Source organism: Aotus nancymaae, unplaced genomic scaffold, assembly GCF_030222135.1.
Source record: "Aotus nancymaae isolate 86718 unplaced genomic scaffold, 86718_ANA_hifiasm-v0.15.2.pri h1tg000108l, whole genome shotgun sequence".
In the NCBI taxonomy this organism is placed as follows: Eukaryota; Metazoa; Chordata; class Mammalia; order Primates; family Aotidae; genus Aotus; species Aotus nancymaae.
In genome coordinates, this window is record NW_026988523.1 from 16,204,068 (window position 1) to 16,225,868 (window position 21,801).

General features: G+C 41.4%; 1 protein-coding gene across 3 annotated transcripts in view; it reads right to left on the reverse strand.

The window, feature by feature from the left end:
- The window catches only part of COLGALT2 (collagen beta(1-O)galactosyltransferase 2), a 126,106-nt gene that overhangs the window by 97,900 nt on the left and 6,405 nt on the right, over positions 1–21,801 (reverse strand). For 2 of the 3 annotated variants that reach the window (XM_064370419.1, XM_012444642.2), the window contains exon 1: positions 10,820–11,082. The exons of the other annotated variant lie outside the window; for it this stretch is intronic. In XM_064370419.1, the coding sequence (XP_064226489.1) occupies positions 10,820–11,082 (263 nt within the window). Of the gene's footprint in view, positions 1–10,819; positions 11,083–21,801 lie in introns of those variants that run through there. 3 annotated transcript variants of the gene reach the window in all.

Genomic DNA, 21,801 nt, shown 5'->3' on the forward strand with positions numbered 1-21,801 from the left:
TGGAACCAACCCAAATGCCCATCAATGATAGACTGGATAAAGAAAATGTGGCACATACATACTATGGAATACTATGCAGCCAAAAAAAAAGGCTGAGTTCATGTTTTTTGCAGGGACACGGATGAAACTGGAAACCATCATTCTCAGCAAACCAACACAAGAACAGAAAACCAAACACTGCATGTTCTCACTCACAAATGGGTGTTGAACAATGAGAACACACAGACACAGGGAGGGGAACATCACACACCGGGGTCTGGGGTTGGGGGGCTAGGGGAGGAATAGCAGGGGGTGGGGGGATTGGGGAGGGATAGAATTGGAGAAATACCTAATGTAGATGATGGGGTGACGGATGCAGCAAATCACCACTATGGCACCTGTACACCTATGTAACAAATCTGCAAGATCTGCACATGTACCCCAGAACTTAAAGTATAATAAATAAATTTCAAAAAATACCCGCTATTGGATGGAGATAGAACATATGTGCTTGACTTTATTAAAAAAAAAACAAGAGTGATGCATGCCTGGCTGGGTTTCTCCTATGTAATCCTGTACATTACTGCTTCTCTAAATAAGAAAACCCCTTGGTCTTTTTAATGTTTTAAACATCTGGAATCTGGAGTTTAGAATATTCCAGAATATACCAATTTTCCAAACTCTGAAAATCCCATGATCTGTACTTTAAGTGCATATATAGCCTTCTAGGAGCTCATCTTCTGCAGTTCCCAAACCAAGAAGTGCATCCAAATCACTTGTGGACATGCTTAGCACACCAATTCCAAAGCCCCTGCTGTGGACCATCTGATTGAATGTGGCTGAAATGGGACCCAGAAATGCACGTATCTAACAAATGCTCCAGGTATGGTGATGCAGCTGGCCTCTGAACCTGTATTTGGGAAACACTAGTTGAATTCAGCAGCCTTATACTAAAGGATTGGCAGAACAATGGTAAGGACCATGTCCACTCATGGCCAATGAACTAGACCAATGGGGACAAGTCACTTTCAGGCCACCTCAACTACTAATTTCAACATGAGTACCTGGCCACACAGACAATCAATAGTGGAATAAATAAAAGGAAATACATAACATTTTAAAAATCCATTGTTTTAGAAATCCATAGTTTGTTCTGCTAAATAAAAAGCCTATAATGGAAATCAATGTACTCCATCAATCTTATTAAAATCTAAAAAGATTGAGGAAAGACAGAGACGAAGCTTGTACTTTTCTAAAACATTTTTGTATGCTGGCTGTTTCAAGCCTTACATGCCAATTCCACAAAATCTATTTGCAACACAAGACACGGTCTGACTGTCTGAATGCTCTCCCGCCCAACCTGTTTCTAGCACAGGGAAAGCAGTGGTGTGGGAGCTGCATATAAGCTTACTGTTCAGTGGTGCAGTGATGACATGAAAATTCCTGATTCCACTTGGCAGCAACTTTCTACTATCTTGGCGGGTATAAACCATAATCACTGTGGTGTGTGGAGCTGAGACAGGATTATGGGGCTGGCTGGCAACCAAGAAACTAAAAAGCAGTCTATTAGTCCAGCAAGGGACTCCGTGTAGGGAATGCCATGGCCCCAAATGCCCACAACCACATTTTTCACAACCTTCCCAAGAATTTAAGTTCCACTGTTAGTTTCTAGAAAATGCTGCCTTTGCCAAGACTCTAAAAAGCAGAAATTCCTCACTTAATATGGCTTTCAGGAAGAACACCAATCAAGGTACCTCCATGGACCCTCCTGTCTTAGGGTTCTGTCTCTCTCCTGTGAGAATGAGATGCTTGCTTTCACCACTGCCCTCCCCATCTCCAAAACATATACAATCACTCTAAGAAAGAAGAGGGCTAGAAAGAAAGAGTCCTACTTCCCTCTTGTCAAAAATGTATGCACTTTGGACTTGGCAGTCCATATGGGGAAAGCTCTATGTAAGGAACCTTCTCTCTGCAGCCTGATATATCCCTCAAAAAGGATCCCTTGACATATCCCTTGAAGTCATTTCAACCTGGAATGTAATAAACTATTCCAATAAAGCCAATGGGCAATGAAAGCAGGTGCTCATGAAAATGCTTCAGCTCAGCAGCTTGCCCCAGACTCATCTTCTACCATACTCTTGGGGGCATACAGCCCAAGATCATTATTTATGTTATTATTTGTGTTTCTGAAAGATACATCTTCTAAGAGGTCTTCAAACATTAATCAGAAAACATTGGAGGGAAGGAGGTAATTTTGCATTATGTTTACAGAGGAACAAAATCTTATCAGTTAAACCAACAAGTCAGGGGCAGGCCATAGCTTGCTGAATTTGACAAACCACTAAAATAATAATTGTTGCTTCGATTAAGTGAAACACATTACAAAGTCAGCCTTGGCAGGATGTCACGGAGCTATCATTCAACCTCTGACTCTGAAAGGATTTCTGTATGGTGCTCCTAGAGAGGAAAAGAAATGCCCTGCAGCCAAATCTGAAGTTTAATTCATGCAAGAGACTTGGCTAATGCCATCGACCACAAATGCTGTGTTTTCATGGATCCGAGCTACAGAAAGTTCCAGCAAATTAATTACAGCCACTCTATTTATATTCTGCCTGACTTTTCAATTATTACCTGTAATGAGATTCTTTTATATTTTTATGAACATTAACGCACAGTTTTTCTACCAGAGGAGTAGAGAGCTAAGGAAAAAGTAATACAATCCTGATCCTTTTACCACTAGGTCACTCGCTGGCAGCTTGCCAAACCTGCTGGTTCCCAAAAGCAGTTACTGTTTGGGTCCTGGAGTTCCTTCAGCAGCCTGAGGTGGGAGCAAAGGTCACCATCCAAATGCCAACAGGGGTCAGGCAAGTCAAGTCAAAGAAAGATAGCAGGGACTAACTGCCAGTGCACACAGTGTGGGCCTGATGGGGACTGGGCTGCCTGGACAAAATCCAGGGGACAGTGGCTCCAACAATAGTTGCTGTGTATGAATTCAGGCCTGGTAAGGTCAGGTGCTGGTTACATGGCATGTTTTGTGTATGAAAAGTTACCAAGTTATACATTTATGATACATGAACTTCTGGATAAATATTACACCTCATCAAAAAGATGTTTTTATTAGGACGAAATCTTCTAGAGGCCAGAGAGACAAGGACAAGAGAGCAGGATGGATGGGTGTTACCAGAGAGGCCTTCAGAGTAGCCACCTGGAACTGGTGTTCTATGAAGCTGCCTTTTATTGCGCCATCCAGGGCATGGCTGTAGGTAGGCTGGCAGTGTTTAAAGAATGTGGAATAGAGAGACAGATAAAATATCACACTTATCCAGAATTGGATATATAAAACACTCATATCTGGGTTAAAATGAAAAGGATATATGTCCATGCATAGAAAGTTTCTAGAAAAATACACAAGAAATTGTTAACATTGGTCACTGGTAGGTGGTATAGAGTAGATGGGAGATCTACTTTTTGTTATATTCCCACTCAAACTGTTTTTTTTTTTAATTTATTATGGAAGTATATTACTTTTCCACTTAAAAAAAGTCAGAAGAGCAAATTCTTTAAATAACTGAATTGCTTTTAAAAATCCACAAAGACCCTAAGGGATTCAAATTTTTAAAAATTAACAATTTTTGATATACTAACAACATATCAATTAAATGCAATTAAATGAACAAGTCACCCTTTGGAAATAAAAATGTCAAAACATACAATACATATGTTTTGTAATTTCTGATGAATAATAGCTATGATTTAAACACATACAGTAAAAGTTCTTCATGATATGGTAACTGGAGAATAGGTGTAGTGACCGTACCATAGGCTAATGATTTTCTTTCAGACTTTACTGTATGTTGTTATGCTATGTGAAGAAATGTGCAGAAACAAGCCTTATTATTGTCCTACTACAGTCCTATATAAGCCGTATAATAGTCCTACTATACTGTGCCATAGACTTGGAGACGGTGCCATACAGCAATATGACCCACATGCACGTTTAAATGTTGGAAAAAGAACGAAGGGACAACCAGCAGCCTTCTCAGTTACAAAGCTTTCATTGTTCATTCCTATGACCACCAGAGGCAGACAAGCAAAAGGAACCTAAGAAGCACATGCTTATGTATTTGGAGTCACAAAGAAACTTCGTGGTAAAATCACTTTGATAAAGGAGCTAAAAACAAATCTGGGAAAACCAAACTCTGCTAAGAATACTCCCTATGCTCCTTTAAACCAAGAAGGATATTCATTATAAAATAATCATCATTAAAACAACTCACAGGACTAAAAATCTAGAAATCAGTTACATCATTCCCAAATCACCATGGAAATCTCTTAACTGTCCTGTGCTGTAGATCCCTCACTATGGAACTCAATCACATAAAACCAGGGCAATTTAGGCATCCTTTCTAATTCTGCAGGCAAGTTGTCATGACTGGAACAACAGGATTGGTGACATTTATTAGTCACTTCAGTTTCTGCGCAAAGGAAATATTCTGAGGTCCAATCACATTTTGAAATTAGAGGTTACAAAGACGATTGATAATTTCTTCAATCATTTAGAATGAAGCTGAATTTAGGGGACAGCCAAATCTAAGACTACTAATTAAAAAGGCTGAAAAATGGACTATTTTATCAACATGAATCCAAAATGTAGCCAATATGCATATGATTAGTGCCGCCTTGATCATTTGACACTAATAAAACTTGAGAAATTTCTTTCTACTGTTATGTTGTTATGATCACAGCAAGTGACCTGCATATTCACGTACAACCCACAATTTAGTCATAATCTGTCTCTATGAAATATACCAAAACAGAGTAGAGTTCACTAACTAAAAAGTGCCTGAACTAAGTGATGAAATGATCAAGACAGCGGAAGAGAACCACTGAGTCCCTTGCATCATTCAAGTGGAAACGACAATTCTTATTTGAAAGAAACACTAGCGTTCTTATCTTCCCAAGTTGGGCCAACCAACAGAAGCAAAAACTAGAAATAATTGGTCTTTTCATGATCTTAAGCAGACCATCTGCACTCGGTCTGCAACATTAGCTGCCTGGGTCACCTCCTGGCTCCACCATGCATTAGCCTAGTGACCTCAGACAAGTTATTTATATTCTCTGTGCCTCAGTTTCCTCCTGTGTAAAGTGATAAAGTGGAATGTAATGGCATCTCCCATCTAGGGTTGCTGTCTAGAGTAAATCAGTTTTGATACCAAAGTGTTCAGAACAGTGCCTCCATGAATGTTAGTTTTCTTTCTTTCTTTTTCTTTCTCACTCACTCCCTTCCCTCCCCTCCTTCCTGACTTCCCTTCCTTCCTTCCCTCCCTCCCTTCCCTTCCTTTCCTTTCTTCCCTTTCTCTTTTCTTTTCTTCTTTTTGAGACAGATTCTCACTCTGTTGCCCAGAATGTAGTATAGTAGTTCAATCTCAGCTTGCTGCATCCTTCACCTCCTGGGTTCAAGCAATCCTCCCACCTCAGTCTCCCAAGTAACTGGGACTATAGGTGCATGCCACCATGCCTGGATAATTTTTGCATTTCTTGTAGAGATGGGGTTTCACCACATTGCCGAGGCTTAAGCAACCTGGCCACCTCGGCCTCCCAAAGTGCTGGGATTCTAGGCATGAGCCACTGAACCCAGACAAATGATAGTTTTCTATGCTAATATTTTTTGGTGCTGTTGGAAATAAGAAACCAAACGGGATTCCATTGGAAATTTTTTTAAAAATCTTCATTTTGAAAGGGAAATGTAAAGGAGATAGGACAAAAAGAAAAAGATTGAAAGGAAATGGCAACTATCATTGACTTAGAAGCATTCATGTAAAAGACACTGTACATACCTTATCTCATTACTTGTAACAATAACTCTTTGAGGCAGATGTTATTATTAGTTATTAGAAGACAAGGCAGCTATGTCTTAGAGTTTACTGATGTGCCCTCATTCACACAGAAGACTTGTGCTCTAGTCTATCTGACCTTAAGCTTGTGTTTTTCTTCCTCCATGCCAAACTACCAGCTTGGGAAAATGAGGAAAGAAAGAGAAAGGTGAGGAAAACAGACTAATAGAGAGAAGGGGACTGAAACATCATCTACTTTTTCAGCCATAAACCAAAACTTCTATCCACAGAGATAACATACAATATTTACTATCAAGATTGCAATGATAAAATATGGCATCATTCTTACCGCTGGTGCTGAAAACTGTCACTGATATTAGTTTTGAACATTTTATAAACACAAAGTATATTAGTATTTTTAAACAGTTATGAAAATGCTACTGATTAGACAATAAAATGTGAAGATACATTCAAGATAATTCCCGAACAATGCAGAGATAAAGTAGTATGCAAAATGTTAGAATCATTCCCCCAGAACAAGTAGCTCATTCCCCCAGAACAAGTAGCTCATAATTGTTTATGTTTATGTCAACAGAAGCTCATCTCTTTATTGAAAAATCCATAAAGTGGTTCCCAATTTAATATGTTGCTTTTCAAAACTCTAGCAAACAAAATGCCCAAATCTTTCTGTAATTACATAGCAGTTATTGCCTTGTGCCTGCACAGACTCTGTGAATCCCAACTGTCTTCCCACAAACAACAGCAGGCTCTCCAAAAGACAAATTTAATGTTTCATTTGGGGCAAATGTTTTTCCCTGTGCCATGCTTCAGTTTTCACTATCATGGTACTTGGCCCCACTCTCCCTAATCATAGGTTTAAGAGGGATGAGGTCAGCCTTCCCTCTGTTGCTAAGGCCACTTGCTCATGGCTCCACTGAATTAAAGAGAATCCACTGAAGCATACTGCCACTTGTCACAATGCCTCACAGTTTCCTTCATCTCAGCATATTCCCAATTCCCTAAAACTTAGTGCAGGTTTAGGACACACGAAATGGGTTAGGTCCTTATCACAGGATTGTGATATTTGAAGGAAAACAATTAGTTTGGTGGATTTTAAGATCAGACAGGTAAATGTAAAAAAGCTTTCCTTTTTGCTTGTACAAAGTATCTCTAAAATATAAATTTTCCTTTGTTCAGCCTAATCTGAGTAAACTTGATGCTGAGATAACTACAGACATTCTTCAACAGCAGAATTTTCCAGGTCAACTTGTTGATACTCATTTCACCTGTATATGCAGTACAGATCTGGTCCAGAACTTAAAGTAAGAAAAAAAATCACATAACGGGGTCTGAATGCGATCAGTGAGCCAGGCCTCTCGATGACCAATCTAGTACAGAAATCAGATGCTTAATCCCAGCACTTTGGGAGGCCGAGGCGGGTGGATCACGAGGTCAAGAGATCGAAACCATCCTGGTCAACATGGTGAAACCCTGTCTCTACTAAAAATACAAAAAATTAGCTAGGCATGGTGGCGCGTGCCTGTAATCCCAGCTACTCAGAAAGCTGAGGCAGGAGAATTGCCTGAACCCAGGAGGCGGAGGTTGCAGTGAGCCTAGATTGCACCATTGCACTCCAGACTGGGTAACAAGAGCGAAACTCCGTCTCTAAATGAATGAATGAATGAATGAATGAATGAATGAAATCAGATGCTCCTCAAGCCCATAGGCGGATGAATGAGAACAGTGAGTCTGCAGAGTGAGTCACTGAGATTAGATTCAGAGGAAGCTGAATTCCGTGTGGCTCTGTATTCAATATGGTTCTATTATATGAAGTTCTGGGTAACTCACAGCCATTTTTGACAGCAGCATGTGCTGACTTTGCAGAATGGATATTAATCGGTTTGGCATCTTGGAATATTGCATAGAGCTTGGGAATGAGAAACTAAAGACAAGTAATCGGCAGAAGCACCTCAGAGCTGTAACATCCTAACCTGAGGATCATAGTGTTATATCCCATAACCTTCCCAGCCAAATATTCCCCTAGGCCCAGGCCAGAAGTCAGCGTTTCCGGAGAGATCCTATGGTACAATACAATCCGTTTGGAGACTTGCACAAGTCATTAGACCTGCCACCTGCTTCAACTTGCTGAGAGAAAACTCTGGTTGATGCCTGATTATGTTTTTTGTTTGTTTGTTTGTTTTTTGCCTTGCTGATCCCCTTTTTCTAGAGCCATCTTTCTTTCCCAGGTTTTAGTAGATTTTTACTCATCCTTCAAAACTTAGTTCAAACTAAGTGTCAACTTGTCACTTAGTCTGAACCAGTGACATCCATATTCATAGACCTGCCCCAATCTGATTTAGAAATCATTTGGTTCTTCCCCAAACCCTTTAAATGCCATTCAGATCACCTTATACCGCCCAATGAAAGGAGCCATATTTATCTGTTAAAAAAAAAACCAACACACATACACACACACACACACACATCTAAATACACATTTTTCAGCCCTGATCTGGCTGGTTCTTATTTAAAAAATGCATTAGAAGCATGTGCTTGTACAGTCTCTCTGTACCTCAGTTCTCTCACCTGTAAAGTGATATAGTAACACTGTATATCTGATAGGGTGATTTTGAAGCTTAAACCAGAAAATGAATGTAAAGTTCTTTGAAGAACCATGAGCTCTTATTATTATGTGTGGAATTTATAAATAAATGTAATTTTGAGTAACTCAATTACTTTAAACACATTTCTTCTTCTGGGAAATAGAGATAATTTTATTTCTTCACAGATTGGTAGTAAGAATCAAATGAGATAACAGTGCATGAAGGTTATTTCCAAAGGTTCTTTTCAGCTCCTTCGTGTTTTAAAGACAGAGGTTTTAAAGACAGAACCAGGATTTTTCAAAGAGGCTTCAATAACTGATGCAAGCAAGGCCTTGCACTTCTTGCTTAACCTTCCAATGCGGACATAAAGGAAAACATTGCCAAGGTCTGTGCAGAATTGGAATTCTCTCATCTAAATAGAACACCTGTGTCCATACAATCTGGAACTTCCACGGAACTTAGGATGTACATTGATGCTGGTGGATCCTAATTATATTGCAAAATCTATGGAATTCAAGAGCCAGAAATAATTTTTGAAATCATTTATTCCAAGTCCTTCGTTTTATTGATGAGGAAGCTGATGCCTAAATATTCTAAGCAAGGAGCCCCAAATCACATATCAAACTAGTGATAAACAACTCAAGTCTCCTAATTTGCAGTTTATAGGTTTATGCAAATTTTATTTATATCGTGTTCCCAGCCTTTATAAGGTGGCCTTTGGGGACACGCTTGGATTCAAATTCCAGTTTCACCATTTATTGATTCTGTGACTTTAAGTGAGTTACTGAACTGATACAAGTCTGTCTCTTCCTTTGTAAAATAAAGATCATAATATCCTCTTAAAAGTTTACTGTATGATAAAAAGAGGTAATGTCTATAAATCGGGTAGCAACATGTGCCTGACACCTGCTTCACCCCTCACCAACTTCTTATGTCAAATACTGTAATGCTTTAAAAAACTAAATCGTGCATAAAGATGAAAACCATATTGTAAGATAGCTTTTGAAAAATGCAAATAAGGTAACTGATATTTGTTCATTTCTTTTGGCAATGAAGTGGTTAAAAAAATTCCTTCCTTCTGGTTTAAAACCTGGCTGTCCCAGTGCTCTCTTTCCATGTAACATGCCCTTCTCGAGGCAGTCACGTATGGCAGGGTGTATAGTAAAGCAGTGTACAGCACAGTGCAGTACTATATCACATGTTTGCTTTCGCACCTTTGCACCTCTCCCACCAGGTACTCTGAGGCTGCCAATTCTAGCTGCTGCTTTTACCCCTCCTCCTCCTCTCTTTGCCCAACCGCTGCCTTAAGGATGTGTCTCGCCTGAGAACAGCTCCCTTTATCAACACAAGCCAGAAACTGCTCCAGAGTGACCTGGGCTCTGTCTTCCTCAGGGGGCCAGAGTCCTCTTGTCCTCGTACCTGACAGCCCATCTCCCCTGGCCAGCGTCCACTCTCTCGTCCTCCACAAGCCCCTCGGCGATTCGCCTGGTCACCAACTAACTTCTCGCCCTCCCATCCTCGCGTTTATAAAAGGTGCGAGACGACCGAGTTCTACAGGTGGGGCGGGCAGCACCCCGCACTGATCCCTGGCCCTCCCTCCCCGCAGCAGACACAGAGACGGGATCCAAGCTTCTTTCCTCCGGGGACAGAACTCGGCTGTTTATCTTTCCCAGGCGTCTTCCTCGCTCGCCGGGACGCGGAAGCCCAGGGTGCCCCGCGCGCTTTGCATCTGCGGCGGGGAATGCGACCCAGGAGGACGCGCTGGCAGGGACAGCCCAGAGCGCTCGGAGGAGACCGGGCCCACGGCGGTGGCGAGGTTGGGCAAACTCTGCGGGCCCCGCCCAATCTCTACCTCTGGGTCCAGGTTCCCCTAGGGGAGCCAGGAGCACATTTCCAGCCTGGAGTAGGAGCCTGACACCGGGAAGTCAGAGCAGCGCACTCCGGCGCCCCAGCCACTGAGGAGCCCCCAGCCCACCGCAGTCATGTTCCATCTGTCGCGTCTACAGGGGAACAAGGCCACAGGCCCCTTATCCTCTCACTTCAGGGCCAGCAGTATGAGGTGGGGAAAGACGAAACCTCGAGAGTTGAAAGGGAGGGAAACGAAAGCTCCCTTGAGGGGTATTCCCCATGCCCCTTGAGGGACAAAGCCGCCCAACCCGCCTGCTACCCTCCAGAGCTCCGGCGGGCCGTTCTCCCCAGGAGCACCGCCTGCGCACACTGACCCGCGCGTCCCTCCACAGCTCGACTGCCCGATCCGCCCGCCACTGGCGCGGGCAGCGAGGGGGCGTGTGCGCCAGGTTTCCCGCGTGCCCCCCGGCGGCTCCCTCGCCCTGCAGCTGCTGCTCGGGGCGCTGTCCGCGCTGAGCAGGCCGCCCCCGCCTCCCGGGGCCCCTGCGCGCTTACCAGACGACCATCCTGCTCTTGGGGTAGTCCAGCCGCTCCAGGCAGCCGAGGAAGTGCGGCAGCGAGTGCGCCGCGTTGCGGGCGAGGACAGCCACGAGCACCGTGGGGCTCTGCAGGGGAGACTCCGGGAAAACCACCGGCTCCTCTCCGTCGTCCTCCGAGTCCGGCTCGGCGGCGAAGCGCGCCCGGCAGCCTTCGCAGAGCAGGGCCGAGGAGAGGAGCAGCAGCAACCAGGCGAGGGTGGCGGCGGGGCGCGCAGCCATGTTCTGGGCTGAGCGGGGCGGCGGGGTGGTCCTGCCGCGAGCGCCAGGCTGGGCTGCCCTGAGGGCGGCGGCGGCTCCCGGGAAGCGAGGAGGCTGCGAGGGGCGGCCAGGGGATGAGGCTTGCCGGGGCCCGCCGGCTTACACACTGGCCCCGGCGGCTGCAGCTCCCGGGACCCTCCTGCCGCCGCTGCACCGCCCAGGCCCTGATGCTGGTGCGCAGCGTACCTGCAGCCGCCAGCGCTCCCCTGCGCCCCGGGCTCGCACACGGTCGTGGCCGTAGGGCTGTGTGCCCTGAGTCCTGTGGAAAGTTCCTCTAGTCCAGGCTCTGCTCCTACTAGTACCGCTGAGGTCTGTGGCTTTCCCCAGAGCCGTGAGGTGTGGCCCTGCCTGCCAATGGGCGTGTGAGTGTGAGTGTGCGTGTGTGTCTGTGTGTACATAACGGTACAACCCCAAGAAAATTTATTCTGCTTTTGCAAACCGCAGTCAGAAGTTCTTCACAGTGATGCAATGTATCCAGTTTTTCATAATGCACCTATTGACTAATGAGTAGAGTTCTAAAATGAAGTCTGCCCAACTATTCACGATTATGATAAACAATCGTTTAACCACCAACAAAGTCAGCATGTCTGTATTTTCTTATACACTCAACTTCTCCTCAAGTTAATTCCTGACTGAGTAGACACCCAGTAACACAAAGTTCGAAGAGTTGGAGAATTCTGGAGCCATATCAGACCTCCGAAACTAAAAGAAAGCCCTTGGGAGATACTGTCCTGAAGACCCACTCTACTACGAACCCAGTAAGCCTCCTCACAGGAAGGCTGTGAAGGAATAGATTCACTTAGCTGGTTTTCTCTTTCCAAAACGACCCAATCTGACAGAGTAACAGAGGGAAAGTTCATGCATGTTGGAGAGCAGAGGAGAGATATGGAAGAAAAGAAGGGGGAAGGAAGAACGCAATCAACACATAAAATGACACTGCCGAGATACACTGCTAAAGGAGATTTACTTTTTTCTTTTTATTGAGATAGGGCTTCACTCTTTTCCCCAGGGTGGAATTTTGTGGTGCAATCATAGCTCACTGCAGCCTCGACCTCCTGGGGTCAAGCAATCCTCTCACCTCAGCCTTGCAAGTAGCTGGGACCACAGGGGTGCATCACCACACCCAGCTAATTTTTGTATTTTTTGTAGAGACAGGTTTTCACCATGTTGCCCAGGCTAGTCTCGAACTGCTAGGCTCAAGTGATCTGCCCACTTTGGCCTCCCAAAGTGTTGGGATTATAGGCATCAGCCACCATGCTTGGCTGGACATTTACCCTTGAAGATATATTGTGTAGCCTTTGATGGTGAGTACGCAGGGTGTTTTGGTGCCAATGCATATTTATGACCTCCAATCCCAACTCACCCTCAGGTCTGTCCCTTAGTCTTTTTATTAGTTGTTATCAATGCTTCTCAGCAACTATTAGAAGTTTTCCCCACTGTCTTTTGAAGTAGTCTCCTTCATCCAACTCCCTCAACACCCCTGTCTCCAACTAGCATCCCTACCAAGAGCTTTCTTACTTGCAGGTCTCTTCTCACAACAGGGTCTTTGATCCCATTCTCTCCCTTTTTAGTCTGTGATTTTTCTCTATCATTTCACTCTATACTGAATCTTCAACTGATCTCTATCAACTCCTTTCTCTCAAGCTAAATACTTTGTCAGTCTTCTCTTATCCTTAAAACACACACACACACAGAGACTTAAAAAATGCTTTCTTCTAGCAATTCCTTTTCTTGGCCAAGCTCCTTGAAAGAGAGATCTACACTTGTATTCTCCACTTCTTCATCTCCCATCTTTCCCACCACAGTGCAATAAGGCATCAGCCCTCCCCACTGATACTGTTCTGCAAAACCAACAGGTGGCCTCAGCATTGGCGGATTCAGTAAACTCTTCCATTCTCACCTTCTTGGACCTCAGTTACATAATATCCCACGCTACATCTCCTCTGATACTACTTGTCTCTGAGCCAAGCCCCTTCACTGTGTGCCTCCCTATAGTGTGCTAGTCTTCCCACTCCATATGGTCTCCTGGGGTGATATCCTCAAAATCTAGGTCTCCTACTCTAATCTCTTCTCTAATCTTCATATTTTTATATCTAATGGCCTATGGACATTTTCTTCCTCTCCATCCATTTTCAGGAATTGTCCCCACTCTCAAGAGGCTCACAGTCTTATAGAGGAGACTGAGAGTTAAGCATCTGTTAGAAGTACCATAACAGATGTACCAGCTACAGAGGAGGGATAGAGGAAGGTGTGGACATTTCCACAGGGGAGGTGGTGATGGCGGGACTGTTAGAAAGGTTTCACGGAGACAATCTCCATGTCATTCTGTCTTCCTTGCTTCCCTTTCTTGAACTATGTTCCACTCATCTTTCAATACTAAAATGCTCACCCCTTAGCCAAAGCTGGTTTGATAGTTATCATTTGTTCACTTCATTGCAAACAGAGGGAGTTTAAAGCTAGGCAACCACATTTCTGTCTTCTGTTACTGATATGGTCTGGCTGTGTCCCCACCCAAATCTCATCTTGAATTATAGCTCCCATAATCCTCACGTGTCGTGAGAGGTAATTGAATCATGGGGGCAGGTTTTTCCCATGGTGGTCTCATGATAGTGAATAAGTCTCAGAAGATCTGATAGTTTTACAAAGGGCAGTTCCTTTGCACATGCTCCCTTGCCTGCTGCCATGTAAGATGTGCCTTTGCTCCTTCTTTGCCTTCTGCCATGATTGTGAGGCCTCCCCAGCCATGTGGAACTGTGAGTCCACTAAACCTCTTTCTCTTTATAAATTACTCAAACTCAGGTATGTCTTTATTCACAGCGTGAGAACAGACTAATACAATTACCTAAAGTCAACAGCTTATCTGAATCTATTTTTTCAAAGAATGATGAAGCATCTAAAACTGTATGGTTTCTAATGACATTATAATGAAACTGGCTCCATGGAGTTCTCTTAAAATAATTACAGACTGCTCTGTGGATAAAATCAAGGGTTTCCCAGCCATATAACTTACAAAACACCTATTTAAAACTTTTAATTTAGAGTGCTCATTTAGTCACTGAGAATATTAAGGTCACGACAGAGTATGCAACAGTAGAAGACCATTGTAAATATGGTTGCGGGGCAGTGGAGGGGAAGCCTGGGAAAAGTTAAGTCCCCATCTTACTAACAGATGTGTTCCATAAGTTCTTCAGAAATCAGTAATGTGAACTTGGATGTTTTCCTCCCTCATAAGATTGATGTTATAAGACAGTTAATTTGAAAAAAACAAATTTAAAAATAAAAGCCAATTATATTTTAAAATATTCATTGCTTAAAATGCTTTTTCCATGGAAAAATCAGCTGAATGGAGTCAGGGTTGTACACACACACCTCTTTGTCTCCACTGCCAGTAGCCTGTTCTAATAGATTCTACATTAAGTTAGACGTAAGCACTCTCTCTCATATCCCCTCCCCATACTGTTCCAGCACAGGGGGCTTCCTTCTGGGACAACAAAACCTCTTGGACTGTCATCCTTAGTGTAATGTGGTGAGGGCAGGGCCTAACAGGTGGGCAGAGGACTTCTTGCAGGAAAGCTTCTCAAGAAGTCTGTGGCTCCTGCAGCCAAGAAGAGGAGGAAATAAGTGCCAATGGGACAGCTGTGATAGGCCTAAAAGAGTAACTGACACTTGGAGCTGAATTTTCATCTCACTTGTGTCACTTATTCTCTTTGTGACCTTGGAAACTTGACCTCTTTAAACATCAATTTCTTCTTGTGTAAAAAAGTTTTAAATGCTTGCCTCATTTTTTCATTCAACAAATATTTATGAAATTGCTAAATATCAATCATTTGAGTGTTTAATATTTGAATGCTTTGCCCTGGAAAAAGAGGTAGAAGGTGGCCAGCCCCCAACAACTCCTGCTGGGCCGTAGTTGGCAGAGAGTGTCTCTTGGCTGAATTATCCAGGCTTCTTTCTTCTGTACTGAAATATCTTTCTTTCGCTACCTGGATTGTTTTACTCACTTTTCTTATCCAGCTTAAAATCCAAAACGTAAAATTTACTTGAATTGATAGTCCTGCCAAATTCAACACATGAAAATCCTTGAGAGAGGAGCATTAGGTGATATCTTTTTAATTCAATCAGATTTTTAAATCTCAGCACCTAAACTGAAATAGACTATAAGAAGCTTTGATAAAGGGAACTGAATGGGATCCTAATTTGAAGCATGGGACTCTTTGGTGACAAAGCAAGTTTTATGGATTTCTGATACGTAAGCTTGAGGACTCTGGGTCCTAGGAAGGGAATGAATATTAAGGGAGGAAAAGAGCAGTGACTGAGGTGGGAAAGGCTAAAATTAAACTATCTCAGTGTCAAAGTTTTATCTGTGCTCTGGCTGCATCCAAGAGCTATATAACAGTTACTACAGAAGAATGTTTTCCAATTCAAAACAAGCTTATACAAATTTAAAATACACTTCTATATTTCATTTAAGAATAGATGCATCTCTTAAATTAAATTAACTCATTCCTTCAAACACTCAATGCCTACTCTGTGCCAAGATATAGGTGCTGGAAATGCATGAATAGTTAAGATGTGTCATATAAATGCACAAATACTGTAAGTCATTTTATGTGTTATGATAGAAAAAGGAGCATAAATAAGGAAGTGGAGAAGTGGAGATAGCTAGCAAATGTTTCATTAAAGAGATATCTTTGAATTGAGTATTGAAAAATAAGTAGCATGCATGGATAGGAAGAATTAATATTTTTAAAATGGCCATACTACCCAAAGCAATTTAGAGATTCAATGCTATTCCTAAAATGCCATTGAGATTCTTCATAGAAGTAGGAAAAAAACTACTTTAAAATTCATATGGAACCAAAAAGAGCCTAAATAGCCAAGGCAATCCTAAGAAAAAAGAACAAAGCTGGAGGCATCATGCTAACCAACTTCAAACTATACTACAGGGCTACAGTAACCCAAACAGCACAGTACTAGTACAAAAACACACAGACCAATGGAACAGAACAGAGAACCCAGAAATAAGACTGCACACTTACAACTATCTGATCTTTGATAATCTGACAATAACAAGCAATGGAGAAAGGATTCTCTATTCAATAAACGGTGCTGGGATAACCAGCTAACCATATACAGAAGCTTGAAACTGGACCCCTTCCTTATACCATATACAAAGATTAACTTAAGATGGTTTATAAACGTAAATGTAAAACCCAAAACTATAAAAACCCTGGAAGACAACCTAGGCAACACCATTCAGGACATGGACACTAGCAAAGATTTCATGAAGAAGATGTGAAAAACAATTGCAACAAAAGCAAAAATTGACAAATGTGATCTAATTAACTGAGCTTCTGCATAGCAAAAGAAACTATCAATAGATTAAACAGACAACTTACAGAATGGGAGAAAAATTTTGCAAACTATGCATCTGACAAGGGTCTAATATCCAGCATCTAAAAGGAACTTAAGCAAATTTACAGGAAGAAAAAAAAAAACAAAAACAAACAACTCCATTAAAAAGTGAGAAAAGGACATGAACAGACACTTTTCAAAAGAAGGTATAGATGTGGACAAGAATCATACAAAGGAAAGCTCAACATCACTGATTATTAGAGAAGTTCAAGTAAAAACCACAGGCAAGAAGAGGAGGAAATAAATGCCTCTGGGGCAGCTGTAATAGATTGAGCATTATAGGATAACCACAATGAGATACCATCTCACACCAGTCAGAATGGCTACTAAAGGAAAAAATTACATGTTAGCAAGGTTGTGGAGGAAAAAAAACCACATATACACTGTTGGTGGGAGTGTAAATTAGTTGAACCATTGTGGAAGACAGTGTGGCAATTCCTCAAAGTTCTAAAAACAGAAATACCATTCAATCCAGCAATCCCATTACTAGTTATATACCCAAAGGAATATAAATCAGTCTATCATAAAGACATATGCATGCATATGTTCATTGAAGCACTATTCACAATAAGAAAGACATGGAATCAACCTAAATGCCTATCAGTGATAGACTGGGTAAAGCAAATGTGGTGCACATATATCACAGGATACTACGCAGCCATTAAAAAAGAATGAGATCACATCTTTTACAGGGACATGGATGGAGCTGAAGGCCATTATGCTTAGCAAACTAATGCAGGAACAGAAAACCAAATACCACATGTTCTCACTTACAAGTGCGAGCTAAATGATGAGAACACATGGACACATAGAGGGGAACAACACACACTGGGGCCTACTGGAGGGTGGAAGGCGGGAGGAGGGAGAGGTCTAGGAAACGTAAGTAAAGGGTACTAGGTTAAATACCTGGGTGATGAAATAATTTGTATCAAAAACCCCCATGAAACAAGTTTACCTATGTAACAAACCTGCACATGTACTGCTGAACTTAAAGTTGAAAAAAAAAATAATTTGATTCAAAATATAAAGAAAGAAAAATGAGTAGCATAGACTAAGAAAAGAAAGACAGAAGGGGAAACAGATGGGAATTCCAGGTAGGTGGAACTGCAGGAGCAAGGAATGAAACAGCATGACATACTTGAGAGATACAATGAACAGAGCACGGCTGAGAGGATGGGAAGTAGAAACAGAGAAAGCTAGAAAATTATATGATTTTATATAATTTTGTATATAATCATTTCTTTAAAATGGGCAAAGGACTTTGAATAAACATTGCTCCAAAGAAGATATACAAATGACCATAAGCACATGAAAAGTTTCTCAACATCACTAATCATTAGGAAATGCAATTCAAAACTATAAGATTTGTCACTTCACACTCATTAGGATGGCTACTAGAAAAACAGAAAATAAAAAATGTTGGCAAAGGTGTAGAGAAATTGGAACATTGTGCACTGTTGGTGGGAGTGCAAAATGGTACAGCTACTGTGGAAAACAGTATGACAGTTCTTCAAGAAATTAAAAATAGAATTACCATATAACCTAACACTTCTACTTCTGGCTATATACCCAAACAAATTGAAAGCAAGTTCTCAAAGAGATATTTGTGTGCTCATGTTCACCGCGGTGTTATTCACAATAGCTAAAATATGGAAGCAAACCAGAGGCCTGCGGACTAGTGAATAGAAAAGCAAAATGTGATATACACATATAGAGTAATAGTATTCAGCCTCAAGGAGAGAGGAAATTCTGACATATGCTACAACATGTTAACTTTGAGGGCATTATGCTAAGTGAAATAAGCCAATCATTAAAGACAAATATTGTATGATTCAATTTATATAAAGCATTTAGTCAAAATTACAGAGATTAAATAGAATGGTGGTTGCCAAGGGGATGCAGGTAGGAGAAATGAGGAGTTATTGTTTAATGGGTATAGGTTTCAGTTTTAAAGACAAAAGAGTCGGCGGGCGCGGTGGCTCATGCCTGTAATCACAGCACTTTGGGAGGCTGAAGCGGGTGGATTGCCTGAGGTCAAGAGTTCAAGACCAGGCTAGCCAACATGGTGCAACCCCATCACTATTAAAAATACAAAAAAATTAGCTGGGCGTGGTGACTTATGCCTGTAATCCCAGCTACTCGGGAGGTTAAGGTAGGAGAATTGCTTGAACCAGGGAGGTGAAGGTTGCAGTGATACGAGATTGTGCCACTGAACTCCAGCCTGGGTGATAGAGAGTAGAGAGAGATTCCTTCTCAAAAAAAAAAAAAAAAACAGATTAAAGAGTAACGGAGATGGATATGGGTAACAGTTCCACAACATTATGAATGTATTTAATATTACTTAAAATAGTAAATTTTATGTTTATGTATTTTACCACACAGTAAGAAGATGAGAAAAAAATCAATCCATGCAATTTGTTAACAAACTTGAAAAAGCACATGATCATCTCAGGAAATGCAGAGAAAGCATTTTACAAATCCAACATGCATTCCTCATAAAAATTCTCAGTATATAGGAATAGAAGGGAACTTCCTCAACGTAATAAATGGCATCTACAAAAACCCTACAGCTAACATCATCCTTAATGGTGAAAGACTGAGTGTTCCTCCTGTGATTAGAAACAAGACAAGAATGTCAGATCTCATTACATCTTTTTAATGTTGTACTGAATGTTTTAGTTGGGGAGGAGAAGAAGAAAGGAAGGAAGGAAAGGAAACGAAGAGAAAGAAGGAAGAAAGGACAGAGAGAGGGAGAAGGAGAGAGGAATAGAAGAAAGGAGGGAGGGACATTTAAAGCAAAGTAAATATGCTGTTAAGAGATATTTTAACATGAATGCGGAGTGCTGGATTAGTCCTTCTAGGCCAAAGGCTCTAAAATTAAATGATTTATTAAAGTCTATTTTACTATAGACTTTAAAAAATGTTGAAAATGAGGGGAAAAAAAGGAGGAAAAAACTCTCACAATCCACTGTACCACCACAACCACGATTAACATTTAGGGGTAGTTTTAATACAGCATTTTTAATTTGCACATTTTCAATGTGGGTTTGTACTCAGTCCTTTTCAGTGAGACTCAATACCCACATTGATAGCAGATGCTGACTAAATATCTAGAGATAGAGATGGGATATTTTTTGGACCATGGATTGCTTTTGATTCTTTTCATATTTACAAAGCTAGGCATTATTTAAGGTTGCATATATGCAACTGTTTATTTATAGAAATTGACTAACTTACTATCCCTTTGTACTCTAGATATTAGAAAAATTTTAATAAAATACTTAATGAAACATTAAATAAATTATAAACTAACAGATATAATCCATAAACTAATACATTAATTTAAATGCTACTAATAAAATGAATATCCATATACCCAGCACCCACCTTGAGAAACATTAACTTTGAAGCCCTGTGTGGGTCTCTTCCTGTCACAATCTCTATTTTCCAGAGATAAGTACTACACTGAATTTTGCATTAATCAGTCTCTTCCTTTTGTTTAGAACATTTACCTCCTGTGAGCTTAATTTTATGGGTCAACTTCTCTAGGCTAGGATGCCCAGTTGCTTGGTCAAACCAGTCTAGATATTGCTGTGAGATATTTTTCAAATGTGATTAACATTTAAATCCGTAGACTTTGAGTAAAGCAGATTACTCTTTATAATGTGGGTTGCCATCCAATCTGTTGAAGGCCGTAAGAGAAAAGAATGGGATTCTCCACAAAGAAAGGAATTCTGACTACAGATTGCATTTAGACTCAAGACTGCAACATAAGCTCTTTCCTGGGTCTCCAGCCTGCCAACCTGCCCTGCATGTAGCATGTATTTCAGGCTTTCAAGCCCCCCACAATTACATGAGCCAATTCCTTAAAGTCCTCTTTCTCTCTCTCTCTCTCTCTCTCTCTCTCTCTCTCTCTCAGTCTCTCTCCCTCTCTCTCTCTCTCTGGTTCCATTCTCTGGAGAACTCTAGTACATCTCCTAAATGTGTGCTAGTTTTGCCTGCATTTGAAATACCACACAATTCACCTATTTAAATTATACAATGCATAGGTTTTTAATAGTTACACAACATGATCACAATCAACTTTAGTACATTTTTATCACCACAAAAAGAAATCTATACTCATTAGTGATCAATCCTCATATCTCCCAGCTCACCCTACTCTCTCACTAATTTGTCTCTATAGATTTACCTACTTTAGACATTACACATAAATGGAATTCTACAACATGTGATCCCTTGTGATTGGCTTCTTTCACTTACTATGTTTTCAGGGTTTATTCATGTTGTAGTATGAGTTATTTATTCCTTTTTAATGCTAAATAATATTCCACTGTATGGACATACCATTTTATATATTCATCAGCTGAGGGACAGACATTTGGGTTGTTTCTACTTCTGGGTTATTATGAATAAAACTGCTGTATTTGAATTTTATATAAATTAAATGTCTTATATACTCTTCTATAACTAACATTTTGACTTACATTAGATTTTTATGAGATTCATTCAAGTTGTTGATTGAAACTTTATGTATGTTTTACATAATTCCTTCTTAAAAACTGTACTCAACCCACTCAATTTATTTCACAACCACTAACAGGTCCAGGCACTTCATTTAAAAATATTGCTCTAGAGAGAGATCCAAGATGGCTGATCACTAGCAGCTCGAGATTGTAGCTCCCAGAGAAAACACACAGAACGAGAGGATGCCACACTTTCAGATGAATTTTTGTTACCCACAGACTGGAAGATTCCCAGCAGAGGAGCCCCACGGGTCGCCAGGGCGACTCTTGTGGCCGGTGTCGTGGTTTTGCTGGCGCCCCAGTGCGGCAGTTCTTGGTGCAGAGTAAATGGGACTGATTGATGTTTGGAGCTCTGGGAAGGCAGAGTTGCCCATTTACCTGATTGAAGAAGGGACTCAAGAGGGAAGCCAGACCGGAGATTCCCAGGCAGAAAAGCACCATGAATCTTGATGCCACTGTTTTGGCCAGCACAGTGGGTTGCTCAGATTTCGGCGCTGGGAATCAACAAGTTGGACCTCCACTCAGAGACCTAATTTGAAAGTAGGCAATTACAAAGACGACAGGTGGATGAACTTACAATGATGGGAAGAAACCAGCGTAAAAAGGCTGAGAATACCCAAGATCAGAATGCCTCTCCTTCTACAGGGGATCACAGTTGCTCATCAACAAGAGAACAAGGCCTGATGGAGAGCGAGTGCGTTCCATTAACAAACTTAGGCTTCAGAAAGTGGATAATAAG